Raw genomic sequence first — 21,479 nt, forward strand, 5'->3', positions numbered from 1 at the left:
TAACTATCATGCGTCATTTTTTTATGCAGTTCAGCACCCAGTAAGTTCCATAATGGATGACTTCCATATGACCAATCTGATTTAAGCAAAAAACATGACCTGTGGCTTAATAACTCAAACACAAATAGGAATCTCAAGTGCTGCTTCCAACCATTGTAAAGAAATACCCAAAATTCAGCCTGGGACTGGATCTCTTGATTCCTTCTTGTAAGTAGAGGGAGAGGGTGAAAGAGGAAATTAACACTCCAATATAGACCTAATGGCCATTGCCTCCACTGTACAAATTTTAAGAACTACCACACCTTGACAACTGCAGCAAAAAACATATAGTAGCTTCAATTACTAACAAGGTACCATTTTATGGGAAGTTCTTTTGGGGTTTAAACGGCTGAAGAACTTCAAAAGCTTTCCTGGTCAAATATAGTAACAAAATTCCTTACGCTACAGATTGTGTTGTGGGTTAATCCCCAGTAAGCAAACAAGCAACACACAGCTGCTCACTTGCTCCCCTCCAGGACTTACCCCTATGGGACAGAGGAAGAGGAAAAGAAGAAAAAAAGCTGTGTTTTGAGATAAAAAATGCTTAATAAGCAAAAGAGGAGTGAAAAAAAAGAGAAGCAAATGATGCAAAGGCAATTACTCACAATCTCCCATGGGCAGACAGATGTCCAGCCAGTTCCCAAGAGAAAGATATCTAACCTCCCCAAACTCCTTTCTCTTCATTTATTTATTTATTTATTTATTTTATTTATTTATTTTTTTGCTAAGCATGAGATTAAGTGGCATGCAATACCCCTTTGGTTAGCTGAGGTCAGCTGTCCTGACCTTGTTCCTTCCCAGATTCCTGCACCCCCTTGAGCCTACTTGCTGGTGGGACACTGTGCAAACACTGTTCAGCAAATAACTAAAACACAGGTGTGCTATCAGCATTGTTTTTGTCGCAAATCTAAAACAGAACTATGTGAGCTGCTTAACTCCATCCCAACCAGATCAACTACACTGAGGAAGTTATATAGTGGAAGTTTACATGGAACAGTAAAAAATTCTGAAGCATAACAGATATCTTCACCTGTAGAAAATGTGGCATTGCTCGTCATCTTTGCCATAAAATTAAATACAAAACCTGGAAGAGAACACATCTCCCAGAGAAGATGACTACAGTAAAATACTGAAACAGTATCAGTGTTACTAGCTGAGCTAGCATTAACTCCATAAAATCCTATTTGCTCTATACTTCAGCTATAAAAACTAAATTTGAATTGATATAATAGGTTCTCTGGGAAACAATACAGTGACCTTCCAATAAAGATGAAAAGTGACTCTTTATCAGGGAGTGTAGAAATAGGACACTCAGAGAAATGCTGAGATCAAGTTGCCCATAGAAACTTTGGATGCCCCATCCCTGAAGGCATACAAGGCCTGGTTGGATGGGGCCCTGGACAGTCTGATTTTGTAGGTGACAACAAGCCTGCCCACAGCAGGGGGTTGGAATAAGATGATTTTTAAGGTCCCTTCCAAACCAAGCCTACAAAGCTGGGGGTGGGAGGGGGGAGGAAGAGTCATATGAAAAATTTCTGCCACTTCTTTTCTGTTTTTTTCCTTAGAGAAGTGTGTACAAATATAAAAAACATGAGGAAATGAACACAATAGAAAGCCTGTTACACTTTCAAAATGCCTCTTAAGTATACCCAGCAATTTTAATAAGCTTCTTTTCTTGTTTTGCTCTTCCATATATTCAGAGCTAAAGCCAAAAAAAGCAGATGTATTCATCTCTATCGGTGACTATTTTGGGTACCTGCTAAATGATGCCTTTGGGGGACAGCATGTAAGAAAGGTGAGAAGAATAACTTTTGATGCTGTTGGTCTGATGCCCAGCTTACTCCAGGATTAAAAATATAAGCACTGTTTTAAGCCAGGCATCATAGCACTGTTCGCAAACAAATACAATGGACGTCACATATTTTTATTAAGCAGGTTAGCAATGGAAAAAATAAGTTAAAAGCAGTTTGTTTGCAAACACAGCTTTATGTCAATATTCTTTCTTTTTAAATGTTTATATGTTTCCAATAAAAGATAGTAGGTCAACATCAAAGTTTTCTTAATATGGAAAAAATGTCAGATAACAGATAACCAATAACAGATTTGAAGATCAAACCTGGATTTGATATTCATAATATTTGTTTTTGCAAATGGTTCCAATTCAGTGTTTATTCCCTAACACACTGAACTATCTAAAGTAATTAAACCACGCAATGTAGCAAGTTAGAAAAGTGCGTTATCTCCCCTCCCCCAAGAGAATTTGTCATTTCCCCTTTTGAACCCATTTGTTCCCCAAAATTCTACTCCATGCCTTTAAACTACTGTAGAATAGTATTATTTTATACAATTAAAATCTCCACAAAAAGAAACAGTCAAGAGCCACTGCTGACTAACATTCCCAGAATGGTTGAAATGGGCTACGAAATCAAGGAAGTTTAAGGACCATTTTTTACAAAGGCTATATTTTGAAGCGAAAGTGCCCTAATCACTTTGGCTGACACGGTGATGTCCTATTAAAAGTTCAGTAGTGAAATGAGTCTAAAAGAGTCGTGTGTAAAAGGCATAAAACACAGATCCTGTCATATTCTACGCAGCTTGTTAAAATCCTTGAAGTTGTAAGAGCAGAGTCAAATTAAACAAGTTTCCAGTCTTCCCCTGATAAAAACCTAGACAATTTTTTAATGAAAACCCAAAAGATAACCAATTCTTTTCACAAAAATCTCTACTTCTTCTGACTGGGAATTTAGTACTGCACTGCAAAGTTAGCTTGTGGAAATGTTTTGAGTGCCTTTAATAAAGCTGACAGTTGTACTAAATCCATTAATTTATCACCTATTTTTGCCAAGGGAGGATGAAGACTTAAGGGGAAACGAGGAAAAGAAAGTGAGGGAAATGGCAGAGAAAGGTTGTAAGAGAATCTGAGCAAGCAAATTTAAGAGCACCTATGCACCAACTCAAGGTGGATAGACTTTTTAATATCCTAAAAATCACAATGACAATTTGTTGACCAATATGATCATGCACCAGGCTTCGAGTACCTACTAAAATCAGCAGCATGCACTTCTGGTTCCTGAAATAGTAACACAAGAACACTTAAAGCAAAAGTAAGACTTCCAGAAATTGTGTTAAATAATTTAACACAAGTGTTTATATTCTTTCCTGACTCAAAATATTTATTTGGAGCTATACAACCTTCTGTTTTGCAAGCATTAAACTTCGAACTCATTTTCTGTAATAACTATAAATATTTCACTGACAAAAACAAATTTTCATCTAATGGAAAAAATATAGAAATGTGATAATGCACATCTGTTACAAGTAGTAAGACCACATTTTAAAACTGTGCTACTTCTGGGAGTACTTTTAAATTTTTTTTTTATGTGAGCAAGCCTAACAGACAAAAGAATTCTGATGATCAAATCAATAAAATTGACTACTGTTTCTGACCACAGATTTTCTGAACAAAGTCCACCCAGATTTACACACATTCACAAAGCAAGATTTAAGAATGAATGCTGATCCTGGAGAAAAAAAAAAGCAAAGACTTTTCTCTTCATCAAGTTGGGTCAGAAAGTTATCCGTAATTTCTCATGCGTGTAAAAATGCTGATGAAGTGCAATGATTGTCTACCAAGTTTCTTTTTCATCAAAGCAAACGAATCCTTTTCAAACCTCAACTGAACTAAAAAAAATCTGATTAGAAGGTAAGTTAAACATTACAGATGTTAACTATTTCCCACTCCCAAGGAAAATGAGTAGTTCTGTTTGATTTCTTGAGTATTACCTTAATACAGTTCCACTGAATAGTTCCACATCTTCTATTCACTGAAATTTCCATCAAGAGCTACCTATAGTTTTATTTAATGGTCTGCTTGCAAACTTTTTAATCATATCAGTTCTACCTCTGGCAAATATGGAGTCATAACTAATCTCAGATTGTAGTACAAAACAATTAATTATGAAGGATCAAATAGTGTCTAGTTTCCATAAATATCCATCAGTATTGGTGAATGACTTTCTTGGCCTCTGTATTAATAAGCTTATAAATTTCAGTAAGGTGATTCACATAGAGAGTTTCAAGCTGGATTTGGTTTCCCTCTCAGTCCCACACACTTAAAAACACAGATCATTCTGGCACTTTAGTTCATCACTCACTCGCCCCTTGACAAAAGAATGAACAGTCTGCAAGATTATGCTACTTGAGTGAGGTATCAGCAACTTGCTGGTGATTTTTACTTAAAATGCCCTTCAGGTTCATTACTTCACTTCCAGTTGCCAAAGCATCTTCTGCTATGACACTTGGATGGTCTCATTTGTGTTTGCGCTTCCTGTTTTAGGAACCACAGCCCTAATGCCTACATATAATATTGTTTTTAAGGGATCTTTTTTTGCCTTTACAGTTTTACCAAAGCAGACCAAAACCCCCCACATTTTGTACGCAAAGTGCTTCCTCAGTTACCAAACACACTGTAGAAGGACCTCTTGTTTTCAGAAGTCTTCAACAAGTACTTCAAAGACTACAACAAATGTGCAGCATGTTTGTAAAAGAAATTACTCACACTTCAGTTTATTTTGGTCTCAAACAACTTCATGACAACTATTCTATTACACCATTTGTCTTTCTGTAGGGCGTGGGCTGTGATTTTTCTGGCTATCTCAGTGATTAGTTTGTTTGCCTTAATCAAACATCTATTTCAGAGACAAAAGTATTTGAGGCCACCTTGCCTACCCTAAGCAAGTCTTAGCATGTAACTGCTGTACTGATAAGATGCTCTGTCAGTGCCTCTCTGAAGTAAGATTAACACAGTACTATAATCAACTTTCACATTATTAAAGTTTTGGTTTTTTTTTTCCAGATTGTATTTTTTCTTTTATTCTGTGTGAAAAGTAACAAAAGCATCACTGAAACTCTTAGACCAAAACCCTTATTGCAACCTTAAAAATCTGTATTGATGAAACACTGTTTATCCATTCGCTTTTTGACACAAAGATCAGTTGACTGTTATCCTGTCATGAGAGATTATTACTTTAATATGAAGAATAGTAGTATATGGACTAACTAGTATTTTTCAAAATTTAACTGACATACTTGAATTCATTAAATTAATTAGCCACATGATATATTATAATATATATATACCAAATAACAATGAACTTAAGCTTTTTTTATATCAAGGCTCCATTTCAGTATTAATTCCATTGTTCAGAACACAGAACCATCACATGCAGTTGAGGTTCCCTCTGAAATCTTGCAGTTTGTATGACATACAATGGATACAATACATGGATACAATACTGTGACATTATCTACTGTATTCTCTCATTCATTAGAATTCTTCTGAGTAAACCGTGTTCACTCAAGACTAACTTGGCTTCTTCTTTATAGTTTTTTCTCCTAGTTTGCAGAATAAACTATTTCACATTAAACTGATAATACAATAATACAAAAGAATACTCCAATGTGATATATAATACTATACCAATCAACATAATTTTCAGACTAAGGTACTTGTACTCACTTGGTGTTTTTTCAACCTTGTCACCACCACAGACTACTACTATCTTCTATTAAAACTGGATTTCTCTCTCTCTTTTTAACTCACTTTGTTTATCAGCTGTTTCCTTTAACTCAGGTGAAAAATCCTCAAAAACATACTCCATGAGTTCAGAGCGGAATTTTCTGTGAATACTGACTTCTACCTCTGCCTTTTAAAAATGCAAATCATTTTTAAACTTTATAGAATTTCTTTAAAGAACTTTAAAAATACTTTCTTAAAGGAAATTTAAACAAAGCTCTTTTCATCATACAATCTAGAGCTGTTATGGAGTGGATCCAAACTTGGAATCAATGTGAGTATTTTGGTACTCCATGCATAATGTTTGTAAGAGAAATAACTGCTTGTGTACAGACTGTGAACATGCATTTGGTTTGAGCAAATGGAAAGTAGAAAGCAGTTCTTTTAAATAGCATATTAAAGCCTTTTCCTTTAATTTTCCTGACTAACTGCTTGGAGTACAAAATATTCATAGAATTTTTAAATATTTTTTTCTAAATATCAAATAACCACTGCATTTAACAAATGAAGACATACGTTATCTTAGTCTGTCGTATTACTTCCAATAATGCCAAAAATGTACTCCTTGGTTCCTTGGATTTACTTCAACAAAACTACTTTTCTAATGTAGAACTTAACCAGTGCCCATATATTCTTTTTTTTCTCTCATATCAACATGTCATCACACCTACTTATATATATATACCTTACAAATGTAAAATAATTTCACCTCAGTATTTCAATAGTAATATCTCTCAGTAAATTATTTGCCCATTATATTTTACTCATATTTAAGAACTAGTAAAAGCTCGTATCAACTGTGCATGTTGTGAAGAGATAGTAATGAAATAACCTGTCAGCTAGAGGGAAGCTCCATGAAGAAATCTGTCATCATTCTTCTTCCAAAATAATCCATGCTTCTCAGGGACTTCCAGATAGTGGATACTGACAGAAATTGCAACAACAGCCCAAGCATCCTGCATTACAACAGATGATGCTTTTTGTGGTTCCACTTCCTATGGACTCCCCATCATGCCAATATTAAATTCACTGTTCCATTCTCAAGCAAGCAACTCATATAAGTGTGACAGCAGACACTCTAGCTAGCAAGCAGTGAACAGATACCATATCGAAAAGGACAGATATTTACAAGTTTGTTGACAGTCAAATTCTTATCAAAATGTGACACACATGAACTTTCACTTCAGTAAAAACAAAGAGAGAACTGACCTATTACCTAGTGGGTTGCACTTGAAGTAAAATACCTTGGTGACTTCTCAAATCATGCTATGAAGTATGATTTGAAGTCTTTGTGAACAGGACACATTTTAAAGCAGGCATGTCCAACCTTCAGCCACCAGGCAACAAGTGGCCCTGAAGAGGTAGTAATGTGACCACATAAGACCATAAACTTTTAACATTTAATGTGAATTTTAGTGATATTTTTCATGGCTCAACTGCATGTAGCTCAAGCCCAGGCTGTATAGATGAATGTAGAATGTTGTGTAGGGGAGGGAAAAGTGAAGTGCTAACACTGCCTCCCACAGTTGCCACACGTACTCAGTTGAACTGAAACTCACATTGAACATTACATGTTTTTGCCCTTTGACAAGTAAAATGCAGTGATTGCCAATAATGATAGTTCAGCCTACTTACACATGCGCTTGCCTATGAAGATACACGCTTTTTTATTACCTAGAAACGTAATTTTTCTTATTTAATTATTAAACTTGTGCTTGTGTTATTTAATAAAGTAATATAATAAATTAACACAGAATTAACAGAATTGACATAAGAAATAGCCAGAACACATGCGATGCTTACAAACATTGTAATTCTCAACTTCTCAAAAAGCTGAAAAACGTATAAAATAATTTGTGATTTGTCTTTTTGGTGGACTTGACTGCACATTTGAATGGACTAAACGTATATCTGGGTGGCCTGGTCTAGTGGGTGGCAACCCTATCTATGGCAGGGGGTTGGAACTAGATCGTCTTCAAAGTCCCTTCCAACCTAAGTCATACTATAACTCTCTGATTATAAAAGAATTTCCATTCAATCAGCTTTATTAACCGCTGTTACAATCACATGTGCATGTAGTCTGTCTTCATATAATATACAGTACACTCAATTAAGAGGAAACAAATACGCTTACACTCAAGTCATATGTATAATCTTAAATTATGACCATGATAAAGTGCTTTTTTGACCTCTTAAAGCTACATTTCAACAGTTACTCAAATGACTTTTGTCATAGGAAGACAGAATTTACCCTGGAAAAACTGAATTTTTAGAGCACCCAAAAGAAGTCTGAAAATAGATGCATGCTCTTCAACGTTAAAAAAACAAGAAAGGAACTACTATCGTGTAATGACATGAGTCCCATACAAAATATTCATGTTGACACCATAAGTCTGTAAAAGCATAAATAAACAGATATTGACACACACACCCCTTAAAAAAGTGAACAGAATTTAGGGGAACATTTTTTAAGACATATTTTTGTCAGGTATACCTATAGAAAATTTTCTTCAATTACATACAAAATCAAAAACATTTCTCAATTTAAAAAAAAAAAAAACTAAAAAAATCAGGTAAGACAACATTTATCCTTCTATACTAAAATCTTATTGAACATTTGACTTATTTCCTTGTTTGTTTTTAACTAAGTTGTAAAAATCTCTACACAAGCAGCAAAAAGAGTATCTACACTGGATGCAAGGCAGTCTACCTTTCTGGTTGGCAGAATGCATTTCTCAGTCTAAATGATTTACTTCAAATAGTTTCTATGAGTAGAAAAGTTGCCCAGGTGCAGTTTCTTTTTGCCTGCAGCTGAAGCAATTGGCTGTTACTGAAGACATGGATAGTGTTTGTTTCACCACCTCTTTGCTGTGCCCTTTCTGTCACCTGAATTCCAAACACTATCTCGACATGGAGACTAAAATTCCTCAGAATCGTTGATTAAAAACACTTTCACTACTTTTTACAGGCTTCAAAGCAGAAAAGGAAAAAAGAAAAAAGAGCTGTAATATTTTCATATGTTTTTAAAAAGTGTTTGCCATTTGTTCTTCTCTAATCAAAATGTGAACATTTTTGTCTATAACTACAGGCCTTTCTCAGTTTTGATCAGGAACAGGCAAGAATCTTTCCTATAAATCTTTTCATGTCCTAATTAATCCCCTTTGATTTGGTTTTAGATGAAGATTCTATCATTAATCATATAAATCACAAAAGTAGATACTTTGCAGGAAGAAAAAGAATTACATACCTTATGTTGGATAAGGAGACCATAAACCAAAATATTTTTCCTCTTCACTTCCTTTGCAAATTTCTTCATTCTAGTCAGTTCTTCCAAATCAATGCTGAAAGAAGTATTTTCCGAACTATTCAAGTGAACCTGCAAAAGAACAAAATTGAAAAAAAATACACTTTTTCAAGTGTGTTTTTCAATTGTTTTTTTAGACTGGCCATTTTTAATATCTCATACCATTGTTAAACACACACAAGAACACAGGCAAGCCAAGATTTCTCTTAGTTAGGTTCTATTCAGGATGAGTTCCATCACTCACATATTTAGTGACAAGTATTTCTTTTCAAAGAACCATGAGATCAATATGCCAGAACAAAGCAGAACAAAACGCTGTAATTAAGTAATAACTAAATTAGAAAACAAACATTCTTTTTTTAAGTTCTAATCTAACTTTCAAAGATTTTTACTATCAGGATAATGGAGAAATAAAGCTGATTTTCTCAAGAATCTTTGAGGTCTTCCAAATGGAATTCCATTCTTCAAAGGTTTATTTTCAACTTACAAATTTCTCAGTGTAGCATATTTGTTGTCTAAATCGGTTTTGCTTCAATAAAACACAAAGGGACAAAAAGATCCCTTAAGAATCAGTACAAAGGATAGACTTTGCAATCAGTGCAAATGAGGGAATACGGACCAAAGTAATTATTATGTCCAGTGCAAGATCATCCTTATACTGGGATCATTCGTCCCAAGCTAGTTAAACAGATAATTTAACACAATAATAACACCTGTCATTTTTATATTCAAAAAAAGTCAAACACTAAAAGGAAAAATAAAACTGGTTCTCAATTATCAGAACATCACAAAAAATACTGCATGTATTCTGAAATAAAAAATAGACAAGAACTTTCTGATTATGGAAAACTAAACAGTTCTTCAGGCTGAAAACAAAATGTTGCTGATTACAAGAACAGAATGGAAGCAATTAGCTGCTGTCTTTGTTTGTCTTTTCAATTCTTCACCAAAAGGAACAATTTTAGTTTTGAGAGTAGATGAGAACAGTGCTTCCAGTACAGACAGTACCTAAAACATATGCATATAAATGTCATTATATCGCTTAAACTTCTGAGTCACTTAGTCTGAGAAACATTTATGTGCTTTTCCACAACAAAAGTGACCCATAAGTCACTAACAGTACACTCAGTTTCTAGATTAAATTTAGTATGTGACAAAAAATAAAATCACACTTATAAGCCTTATTGAAGAGGTCACCCAACTTTAATTAAATACTGCTGAAAGAAGTTTCTATCTCTCAGACATAACATCTGTAATGATTTCCAGGAATCGGAAGTTTAAAGGACTTGAATAGTTCCCAGTGATTAATAAAAGACAATGATTTGTTTAGCTAATATTTTAGTTATTTAAAACATACTTTTCACTCCAGCTGTCTTTCAAAAAGATAGCATAGCACGTAACTATACCAAATGGGAAAACAAAATGTCTTTTTGTAATTATGATACTTCATTGTATAGAGCTTATATTCATAAATACACATATTTGTGTTTTAAATGTTACCAACTGCTTCCACCTAGTTCTAAGACTTTTCTCCCACTGCCTAGTTTTGGGAAATTTCAAGTACTTGCTAAGAACAATTGAATAATGATGTAATCTGGACAACAGTAAAGGAACTAAATATATCATTTCCTCTTGTAGAATCATAGAATCATTAAAGACTACCAAGATCATCTTGTCCAACCATCAACACATTACCACCTTGTCCCTAAGTCTACACATTTCTTGAACACCTCCAGGGATGGTGACTTGAGGCTCTCCTAAAAGGAGCTCACTAAAGTAAGTTGTGCATGCAGCAGACTGCTCAAACAAATACACTTTCATTTAAAACGGTGCTGGATACTGCAATGACTTGAAGATCTACTACTTTAGGGATAAAACCTGAGGTTCAAAGTGAGTATGTGTTACCATTATTTGCATCCATATCTACTTCTCATGGAATATTACCCCCAGAATATTATAGCTGCAATCATTTAAACAAAGTTCCTACATTCCATGTTTCACAGGAAAAAAAGTAATAATAATTAAGACTTAATTCAAGGTCCAAGATAGAGATTATCTAGGAGTTTGACAGAAAATAATCATGTTTTTAACACCGTAGCATTACTCAACTTTGATGAATGTATGAAAGGACCTATTAGAGCAGGTTCAGAGGAGGTTCACAGAGATGATCGGGGAGCTGAAGCATCTCTTCCATGAACACAGGCACACAGACTTAGGGTTGTTCAGCCCAGATAAGAGAATCATTACAATACATAAAGGGGGCCTACAAGATGGAAAGAAACTCTTTATCAAGGTGTGTAGTGATGAGACAAGGAGTAATGCTTTAAAACTAAAAGAAGGGAGATTTAGATTAGATATTAGGAAGAAATTCTTTACTTGGAGAGTGATGAGCCATTGGAACAGGTTGCCCAGAGTAGTGGTGGACACCCCATCACGGGTTGGATGGGATCTTCAATCTTACAGCATTTTGGTAAGTATGTTAGTTAAACTTCTACGTACTTCATAGTTCATTTTTAATACAGAAAAGCAATAATCATTTTAAAAAATTTTAAGAATTTACACAACATAGAAAAATAAAGCCACTCAATTTTCTTTCTATTGAACATTCCAGCAGATGACATCATTTGAGGCGTCCCCAGGAAAGATGGAGCACAACAACAGCAGGATTTAGCAAGTCAATATGTACAGCCATAACAGACTTCTTACAGAACTACATAATAATTTACCTTTTTCTTGTGTTGGTTTATTTTCTGCCAAAATGCACTACTTTTGTTGAAGTGAAAATGACACCCTTCACAGCTTAATCTACAGTTCTAATCTTAAATTTTATTCAGATATATCAGTGTCTCTCAAAAGTCTAAACAGAGAGTGATTGTTAAAAAACACTTCACTAGATACTTTCCATAGGAAATTATAGGAGTTACATACCGAAATAAGAACAACTGGATGTAAGAGAGAAATATTTGATCCTTCTAACATATCCACTAGCTGCTGGATTTCTTCAGTGGCATACGTTTTATCCTAAGTAAGCAAAAATGTTTAGAATTACTGAAAATATCAAAGAACTATCTCATTGAAATGGAATTCACAGTAGATTATTTACCATAAAAAGATCCATAGCTTTTCATTTGTTTATATATTTTAATGCCTTAAACAGATAAATTGTGATTGTTTGAAATAAACTGAGACTAAGATTACCTTTAAGAAATAAATGCAACAAGCTTAAGGATCTTGATGGATCTCATATACAGTTCAACTAAAACAACTATGTTGCCATACAAGGGCCCAAACACTTATTTTGACCATACTGGCAATGCACAGTTAGATGACTACACACATGAGATATTCTTCATGAGACAATTCACTACACTGTAATCTCTACGAAAGGAAATATTAAACCACTTCAGTTGCATCTCTCTTGTTTATGGACTGTTTAAGAATACACTGAAGGAAGTACAAAAGCCAGAGAGAAAGAATGGAATAGTAAGTCAACAGTTGATTTTGATGTATATCAGAAAAAACAAAGATCAATACAGATACATCAAGAGGTTAGAAAAAATATATATTATTCAAATATGAATTTCTTGTTTGCTATTACTAGTAGGCTTATGTGCAAACATTAAAAGCATTTATCCTTCCTACTTACATTTATGCAAACAAAATTGTAGCACTGTCCTGAAAAGGTGTTCTGTAGATGGCTATCGCCTTTGCTTAGAGATACTGATATAGCTTCAACCTGATTAAAAAATACATATTATTAATTTGTGAATTACACTTATATTTGTGAAAGTTTCTACAATCATCAAAGAGGTTGTTAATTCAAATAGCATAAAACTGGCAAATACTATTTCCAATATAGGAATTAAATACTCAGACTTTAGATAACTCAACAGTGAAGCACAGAATACAACACCCTGCAGAGGTTTACAAAAATTTTTCCTGACATTTGCTGCTAGAGGGAACCACTCCAAAATGAGCCCTGAAAGTATTATATATACTACAGCTACTGCCTGGATTAGGATGTTCAACTGTTACCAGGGATGAAACAAAGAAGACAACCAAACAAAGAAACAATGAAGACAACCAAATTATTTCAGATCTTTGATTCTGAGCAAATCTTTATAAAGTTCAATAAATACACATATATTGTCTTCATGCAACCAAAAATAACATAAATGATTAAGTATATATGAACAAACTGTTGCACAGGTATATTATTTTGTTTACAAGAATCATTCAGAAATTCTCCTGAAAAGTATTTCTGTGATGAATAATCAAACATTTATTTTGTAATACCAACTAAGAAATTGAACTTCTGCTGCAGTAAAATCAGAAATTCCAGATGTCTTCACAACCTTCCACATAATGAAATGAACAGGAGCACACTCTGCAAGACTTTTCAGAAGATAAAAGAAACAAGACCCAAAGAAGTATTCCTTTTTCCCTAACATAGAGGGATTTAAAATGCTTAAGCATTCCACAACATTCAAAAATAATTAAGTGCATCATTTTTCAGTTAACTTGGACAATCTGATAAGGTTGTACACCAAGCTTTTGTTTTATAGCTATATTATTCAGGAAAAATAACCAGATTCCTCTCTTGGAAAAGTAAGCATAGCTAGGACTATATTTTGTAAGGGGCGGAATCACAAAATGGTACCAAGACAAACACATATAAGCGGTATAGGCATATACACCCATCTCCCATTGGTGGGTTGTCCAACTGAAGAGCTTCTCAAATATTTGTAAATGTACCAGGCCAGTTAGCTTTTAAAGAGCCCTTCCTTCACATGAGATGCCAAATTGTACTCCTTCCCTTGTATGATTTCATTGAAATCACGCATGTGTTCTCAAATAAGCACAGGCTCACACAGCATGCATACTACTCTAGTAACATGCAAACAAGAACATAAGTAGCTATACGCATGTTTGATGAGAAAATCCTCATTTTACATACCACTGAGCACATGTAAATTGTTTTGGTAAACTAAGCACATTCCAAACTAGTAAATTCAGTTTGAATTCTATGAACCAAACAACAAATGTCTCTTTATCTCATCATTTTTTACTTCATTCTATTAGAATACCAGGAAAAAAAAAATAATAATAATAAAAAAAAAAAAATAGTTGAACATGCCGCTATGCAAACAAATAAAAAATAATAATTCTTAAACAAAAATTTTTACACTCAACTCAAAAGACTTTTCTTTTGTATGTATGTCTCTGACAAGGCTCTCAGTGGAGTTACAAATCAATTTCTTTGTTAAAAGCAGACTCTAGAACACCTGTGGTTGCTCTACACAGTGCCTTTCCAAAGTTATGAAAAGTTATGGAAAATCAAATGATCATAACACGTATACTACTATTTCTATTTCTCAGATCATTTCCCAACACAGGAATGATTTTTCCAATGATGTGTAGAATTAGTATTTTTCATGTAGTGTTTTTAAGGATTCACAGATCATTTCTGTCTTTTCTAGTTTTATTCCAGGACCTGCCTTTCATGAATGCATAGTTGCTAGACTTGATCCCTCGGTTGTCCCATGCATGCTAGATTATTGTAGTCCAGACAATTGAAGGCAGTTTATTCTGCTCCCCCCCTCCAAGACTTCCAGCTCAGGGGGCTAAGTAACCTTGAGGACAATTGGTCTGACTATTATAAACAGAAGCAAAGAAGGCGCTGAGAACCTCAGCCTTTTCCTTGTCCTCAGTGGTAACAATTCCTGCAGCAAGGCAGGAGATTCTCTGTGGCCCTTCTCTTGTTCTTAATTTATTTGCAGTGACCCTTCTTAAAAGATTGTAAACTATTTTTTTTTCCCCAAAGTCAGCAAAATCTCCCTGGGCCTATCTTCTTCCCTGCTGGCTCATCTTCTGACATGGGACAGCCTGTTGCCTGTTCCTGAGCCTTTAAGATTTCCTTCTTGAGCAATGTCCAGCTTTCCTGGACTCCTGTGCCCTTCAGGACTGATTCCCAAGAGATCTTCTTGACCAACAGTCTAAACAGTCAAAGTCTGTCCTCTAGAGGTCCAGGGTAGAAGTTTTGCTGATCCCATTCCTGACTTCACCAAGGAAGAAAATCATTTTATGGTCATTACGATCAAGAAAACTTCCGATCGCTCTGACCATTCTTCATCTGTTTGTAATCAGCAGACCTAATGAGATGCTTACCCTGGTAGGCTCTCTTACCATATGTGCTAGGAAGTTACCTTTCACACACTCCAGGAACCTCCTAGACTGCCTCCTCTCAGCTGTACCAGCAGATGTCAGGTAAGCTGATGTTCCCACCAGAAGAACCAGGGCTACTGACCAAGTGAATTCTGCCAGCTGCCTATAGAACACTTCATCTGTTTCTTCATTCTGGTTGAGCAGTCTATAACAGACTTTCAATAGGATGTTAGCCACACTGGCCTTCCCCCTGATCCTCTCCAATAGCAACTCAATATTATCATTCCCAGTTTTGAGCTCTACAGATTCAATAAACTCTCTCTAACACAGAGAGTCTCTCCTTCCTTGTCTCTACCACCTAAGTGCTAGATGTCATCACTTAGACTGATTTAATAGAGCCATCAAAAAAGATTCAATCTCATTTCAGTAGGAATCCTTTCATTTTACTCTTTCATTACCTTGTTTGTGGTAATTTTATGTACGGATTATTCAAATGCCCCATAGGATCAGATGCTTGACCCACCCAACAGCTAGTCGTTTCTGCAATGAAAAGATCCAAAGATGTTGCAGATTTTAATTAATTCTGACACAGATGTGACTTGAAGTTATTAAATTTAGCTTCATAAAGGTGATTGTTCAAACAAGTTCTTCCCTTTTTCTTTCTGGCTTGGAAGTGCTTCTTGTGGTATTTTTGTGTTTAAAATTAAAAAACAGAGATACACAGTGTGTGTGTTTAAGTCAATCTTTATAAAGACTGCATTTTTTTCTTCACGTGGGAAAGTGATGTCTTTCTTCCAATTGCAGAATAGTTTAAAGAGAGAAAAAAAAAAAAAAAGGAAAACTAGTAATGGATGTAGTATCAACGAAGTGGAAAAAGACTTCTGTCCCATCACACAGCTACTCAGACAAGGAAAAAAAATCTTATTCAACTCTACTAATGTTTTTCATTTTAAAATGTGGATATGCAATTGATTAAAACAATGATGTTCCATAATACAATTGCTTCCAAAATAAAGCTGAAAGTGCAAAGTTAAGTTTCATTTCAAAATGTAGATCAGTCAGTTCAATATACAATAACATCCCATAGTAACCGAGCACAAAAAGCAGATCAACAGATATGAACCAAATACATTATAAAACTACAATTATGCAAAATTGGAAACCATTGCTCTTGAACAGTTATTCCTGCTCTATTTCTCTGTGTAAAAGAAAGATGTGATCCCATCGCATAATACATAATTAAGAATTACTCTATTATCAGTCAAGATATCTCTAATTACCAAAAGTTAATCATATTTGGGAAGTGAAAATATGTGATAGTTCCATTAGTGGGAATAATGAACGAGGAAAAGATATTTAAATGTCAGTGGAGATGTCCATCAATAGTCAGCAATGCTTCAATTAGCATTCACTGTGAGAGAATTGCACCTCTGTATTTCTCTGCCAAAAGGCTGAACTTTACATTCATACAAACAAGTTTCTTAGTTGTTTGAGACTTTCATTCAGACTTTAAAGTAACAGAAGCATTTCTTCTCAAATGTATTTCTAACAATTTGGGTTCACTGAACTCATAAAATCTGAAGAACATGGCCTCTCTGCAGTCTGGATACAATTTCTCCTCTAATCCAATAAATATATTTTAAAAAGCATTGGTAAGATCCCTCTCTACAGCATAATTAGGCAGGAGATGATTCTTGGTAACTTCCACACCTGGTGTTAATCCTTTTTATTAAATACTCAAGCGATGCAGGAGATCTCAGAGTCTGTATTCAGAATTTAGATGATTTGTTATGAGTTGCGAGAACAAGAAATTATACTTACTTTTATTTGACTTCTTATAGATTCATGAAGGAGAAAACCTACTTGCACAACAGCTTCCTTCACATCAGTAATAATACAAATTTGTTGTGATAAGCTGTCTGCAAGCAAGAAAAAAAAAGCCCACATTTATTTCATGCAAAAAAAAATAAATCAGTTACTTATCTGTTCAGCATTATCTTCAATACATGTACTGCTGTCTTCTGGTAGAATCTTTTCAACAGCTGTAGATTTAAATTTAAGACCTATCTCAAGGCACAATTAACATAATTAATATATATATGAAACTTAAAATTCTTTTTGCATTTTTTATTATTATTTTTTTTACCATTTGAAAATATCACATTCAAATAATGAATTTCCGTGAAAGGATATTTGCTCAGATCCACATTACTGCCATGAGATGACCACCAAGAAAGTAACTTCTTGAAATATTTATGCTGCTTCTCAATTCATTGCCAATGAATGTAGTATTAGCACCTTTGCCAAGAAGTTGCTATTAGAAAATAAACAAAAAAGGTCCAGTAGACACCAGACGGAATAAATCTTTGTCTGGGGTAATCTTTCTGCAATTAGCTAAAAATGTAAAAACCGTGATTAAAGTCTAATTATATTTAAAGCAGACTTCAGTAAGACTTCAGTGACAAATACTGAATACATCCACAAAATTAACTAGTAGTGAAAGACATAAAAGAAATTATGAAACTACAGCCTTAGAAACAATCTCCATAAAATTCAATTAAATGCATCGAAGATTATTTAAGCAAACCTCTCATATTTTATTGTAAACTCAAAGACCTTAAGAAAAAAAAAAAAAAAAAAAAAAAAAAAAAAAAAGATATATAGGCCTAAGAGTTAATTTTAAAACTGATGCAAAGTTAGTGTTATTGGAAAATTATTTGTGCTTTTTAAATGATTGTTGTGAGCAGGAACAGTGAATTAACCACTGAGGATCCCAAAAGGTATCTAGAATGATTCTATGAATCGTGGACACTTACTATGGCCAATCTTAATAAATTTTTTACAAAAATAATGGTAGCAACTCCCATTTTTATGTTAGCAAGAATGGGGCAGGAAGGAGAAAAAACAGAGACCAATAAACATCTGTGTTTAAAACACCACAACCAGATGAAAGTGAGAAAACAAAAATGCATGACCAGCTCTCACAGGACAGGAAATCACAGAATGCCACATTTCTGTGAGAGAAAGCTTCCTATAGATTCAATGGGCAAAATATATATACTGAAGATAACCCAAAGTTGACTTTTACTTAATACAGAATAACTGCATAGTCTAAAAAATGAGTCAGTGGGAAAACCATATTGAATTAATTTCTTATCAATAGAAAGCAACGAGTGGGTAGACTGAAATCAAAGAGCAGGAGCCACTTGAATTTAGTAATGGACAAGGAAAGCAGAATAAAAGATGGATGTACATAATAAAACAGAGTGACATTTCAGATTTCTAAAACTCAGATTCTTTGGAACTAATTTAATAAAGAAAGATTGGAGCTACTACAAAAATCCACATGTGGAAGAAGGCTGTGGCACCATAACTTACCACTGACGGTTCTTTTAAAAAAGTCGGCTATCAACAAGCAGTGTCAAATGTATCCAGCAAGAGGCTGCTGAATGTCTGCAACTATAAAAGCCCATCTCACTCCCATCCCCCCTAAACCTCTAACTTCCTCTAACTTACAAAGAGCGAAAAAGGGTAAGACAGAGCTGCAGCTTGAATGTAATAAAGAAGAAAACACAATGAAGGATGAAAACATTTTTAAATTGGAGGAGGAATGCAATGCTGGAGTATGAAAAAATGAAAGCAATGAAAATGTACACATCAGAAAAATACTGAATGCTTTTAAGTGATCAAGAGGAACATGAAGGAAGTCTGGGAAATCTTTCTTTGTTTACAAAATCAATCTAACAAAGCAGCAGTTCTCCCTCTAGCTGAAGTTTAAAACTCACTTTCAATTTAAACATCAACTCTATCAAGTGGCCGGAAAAAAATTGTGTATGAAAACTTAGATGGTCTGCACCTTTGCTGCTTTATGGGAAAAAAAGCTGAGCACAGTCTTTCCGTTCAAGTCTGCCTGCATGCCAGCTATAGTAAGCTGATCCTTATGTTGTACAGCATAACCACAGTGAGCACAGGAAGTCAGCTGGCTGAGGACAAACAAACTACATGCAGAATTTCACTCCTGGATTTTAGAAGCCCTTCTAGATGAATCAGATCATTTTGTTCTGGAGAGCCATGTTAAAGCCCTGTTATCTGTAATACTAATATTCAGCTAATAGAGTTTTGTACCTCATCAGACTTCAAGGGACATCAGACAGTCTCCTTTTCAAACTCCTGCTCAAAGCCTGTAAGGACAGTCACTTAACACATGGATCTTGAAATCCCCTGAGGACGGAGCCTACACAACCTCTCTAGGCAACATCCTCACTGTCTCACTGTCTTCTTGTTCCTATTATTGAATTGGAACTTCCTTGTTCTAATTCCTTCCAGTTTCCTCTTGTCTACACACTGATATACTTTTCTTCCCTTCTTTCATGACCTACCTTCCTTTTCATCTTCCCAAGCTCACCACTCATTATTATATTACCTATCAAAATCTTTCTCACTTTGGTTTCTTCTACTATTATTTTAAACTTATTTCCCTGGAAACCTTTTCTGCCCATTGCCTGTCTGCCAGTTTTCCCTAACTTCTTACCAGCTGTACCTTGATTATGGAGTAACCCTACCGCCCAACACTGCCACACATTTAACATATATTTGGAGCATATTAGGGCATAAAGTTTAAAATGGTTGAACTCTTTCACACTGCCAAATTCTGATCAGTTAAGTATTGTATTTCTCTGCAAGGAAAGTAGTACAAGATTTCAGAATTTAGTCCATTAAGCTGCTTTCTCTCTACAGCAGAATCCTTATGTTGCATCAGTCAACAAAGCAAGGATTTCCCAGTGCAATTTTACTTCCCCTCCTTCAGGTAACCTTGGTGCAGACACACAGATCACCTTGTACAGGCAACAAAGAGGCAGTTTAGAAAGCAATTTATCTGGCACATTTCATTTGTTCACTTTCAAATAAGATTAACTGCTCCCAATACGACACCGACAAGATCACCACCAGCTGTAATAGGAGGTACCAGATACTAGCTTAAGATATTAATACTTGATGTCAAAAGTACATACGTTCTGTTACAGAAGTCCCAACTTCACAAACTTTTCACTTATTATTTTCTTTCTGCATACTTTGAGTAGTTACCTCCCAATTTTTTCTCCCCTGTTACTGGCACACATTCATTTCTTCCATAAACAGTTTTATTTTTGTAATTTTTTCTATTTGACAAATTATTCCTGATGAAATTAAAGATTTCCTCGCATTGGCTTCTAGTGACATAATATTGAAATATTACAGTTCATCTGTGTGGATTTGTAAAGGGATTCAATTTGGTGGTCATCGATAATTTAGGAACATTGTTATTCCCTAGCAACAACTGTTTATTGAATTCCCACATTCTATCAAAGCTCATGACAGTAAAGAAAGAATCATATGCAGACAACTGTATTTATATAGTGACATTAAATATTTACATTTTATACTCAACTAATACATATTGAAATGACAGGCACATATATTTAAAAATCCCCTTTCCTAACAGTCCTGCAAAAACGCCATTAACAGACTATGCATTAATTAGAAGTTTTGATTGCATTACCTATAAATATTCGGCTGAAATACAGGCCTCCTGGTTTCTCTGTCAGTTACGCCATGTCCCGCTCCAACTTATAGGAGGAGGTGCTTGGATAAGGGTCATGTGCAGCACACCCTGAGATGGCCACGTTTCTCGAGATAAGCCCACACAAAAGACTGCTTCCCAGCCATTCATCTGCAGCTCATCTCTGTTGTTGACCCTGGCCTTGTCTATCTGTGTCCCTGAGACAAAGGATTTCTCAACCCTTGACCAGGACTTGCTTGGACTTGTTCATCTGTGTCCTTCATTAAGCTTTGAGGCAATGGTATAAAAGAATAATCTCTTACACACCAATGTTAAGAAAATTTATAGTAGAAAAGTATATAATACATTGTAACGGGAAGCTGTGGATTCCCCATCCCTGGAGGTACCCAAGGCCAGGTTGGATGGGGCTCTGGCACCTGTTCTAGGGCCTGATTTAGTGGTTGGCAGCCCTGCCCAAAGCAAAGGGCTGGAGCTCAATGATCTTTAAGGTTCCATTCAACCCAAGCCATTCTATGATTTTTCCAGTGCAGTGTAAACATTTTAAGCTTTTGGAAATTAAAATGGAGAAAATATGCCTTAGCTTAAATGCATATTTTAAATTATCTTAAACCAGAAACAAGCTAGATTAAATATGAAACCTAATTTTAAATTATTCTATGCCTTGTTTTGTCTGTTGAAAATACTAAATTCAAAACTGTTTTAGATCACGTTACTATTCAGTAACAACTGTTGCAGTCTTTGTCCTAAGATCTCACTCAAAATTATGAATTGAAAGGTGTATATGTTAAAGGAATTACCTTCGTTTCATAATGTATTAAGTCTACTTTCCTATTCTT

The 21,479-nt window shown here is 34.9% G+C and overlaps 1 protein-coding gene across 1 annotated transcript in view; it reads right to left on the reverse strand.

Moving 5' to 3' along the window:
* The window catches only part of CRPPA (CDP-L-ribitol pyrophosphorylase A), a 104,761-nt gene that overhangs the window by 34,517 nt on the left and 48,765 nt on the right, over window positions 1-21,479 (reverse strand). Inside the window, exons 6-9 of the mRNA XM_072329079.1 lie at window positions 16,905-17,002; window positions 12,565-12,654; window positions 11,847-11,939; window positions 8,862-8,990 (exon numbers count right to left, since the gene is read on the reverse strand). Of these exons, the coding sequence (XP_072185180.1) occupies window positions 8,862-8,990; window positions 11,847-11,939; window positions 12,565-12,654; window positions 16,905-17,002 (410 nt within the window). The remainder of the gene's footprint in view (window positions 1-8,861; window positions 8,991-11,846; window positions 11,940-12,564; window positions 12,655-16,904; window positions 17,003-21,479) is intronic.

The sequence above is a fragment of the Excalfactoria chinensis genome, chromosome 2 (assembly GCF_039878825.1).
Source record: "Excalfactoria chinensis isolate bCotChi1 chromosome 2, bCotChi1.hap2, whole genome shotgun sequence".
Classification (NCBI taxonomy): Eukaryota; Metazoa; Chordata; class Aves; order Galliformes; family Phasianidae; genus Excalfactoria; species Excalfactoria chinensis.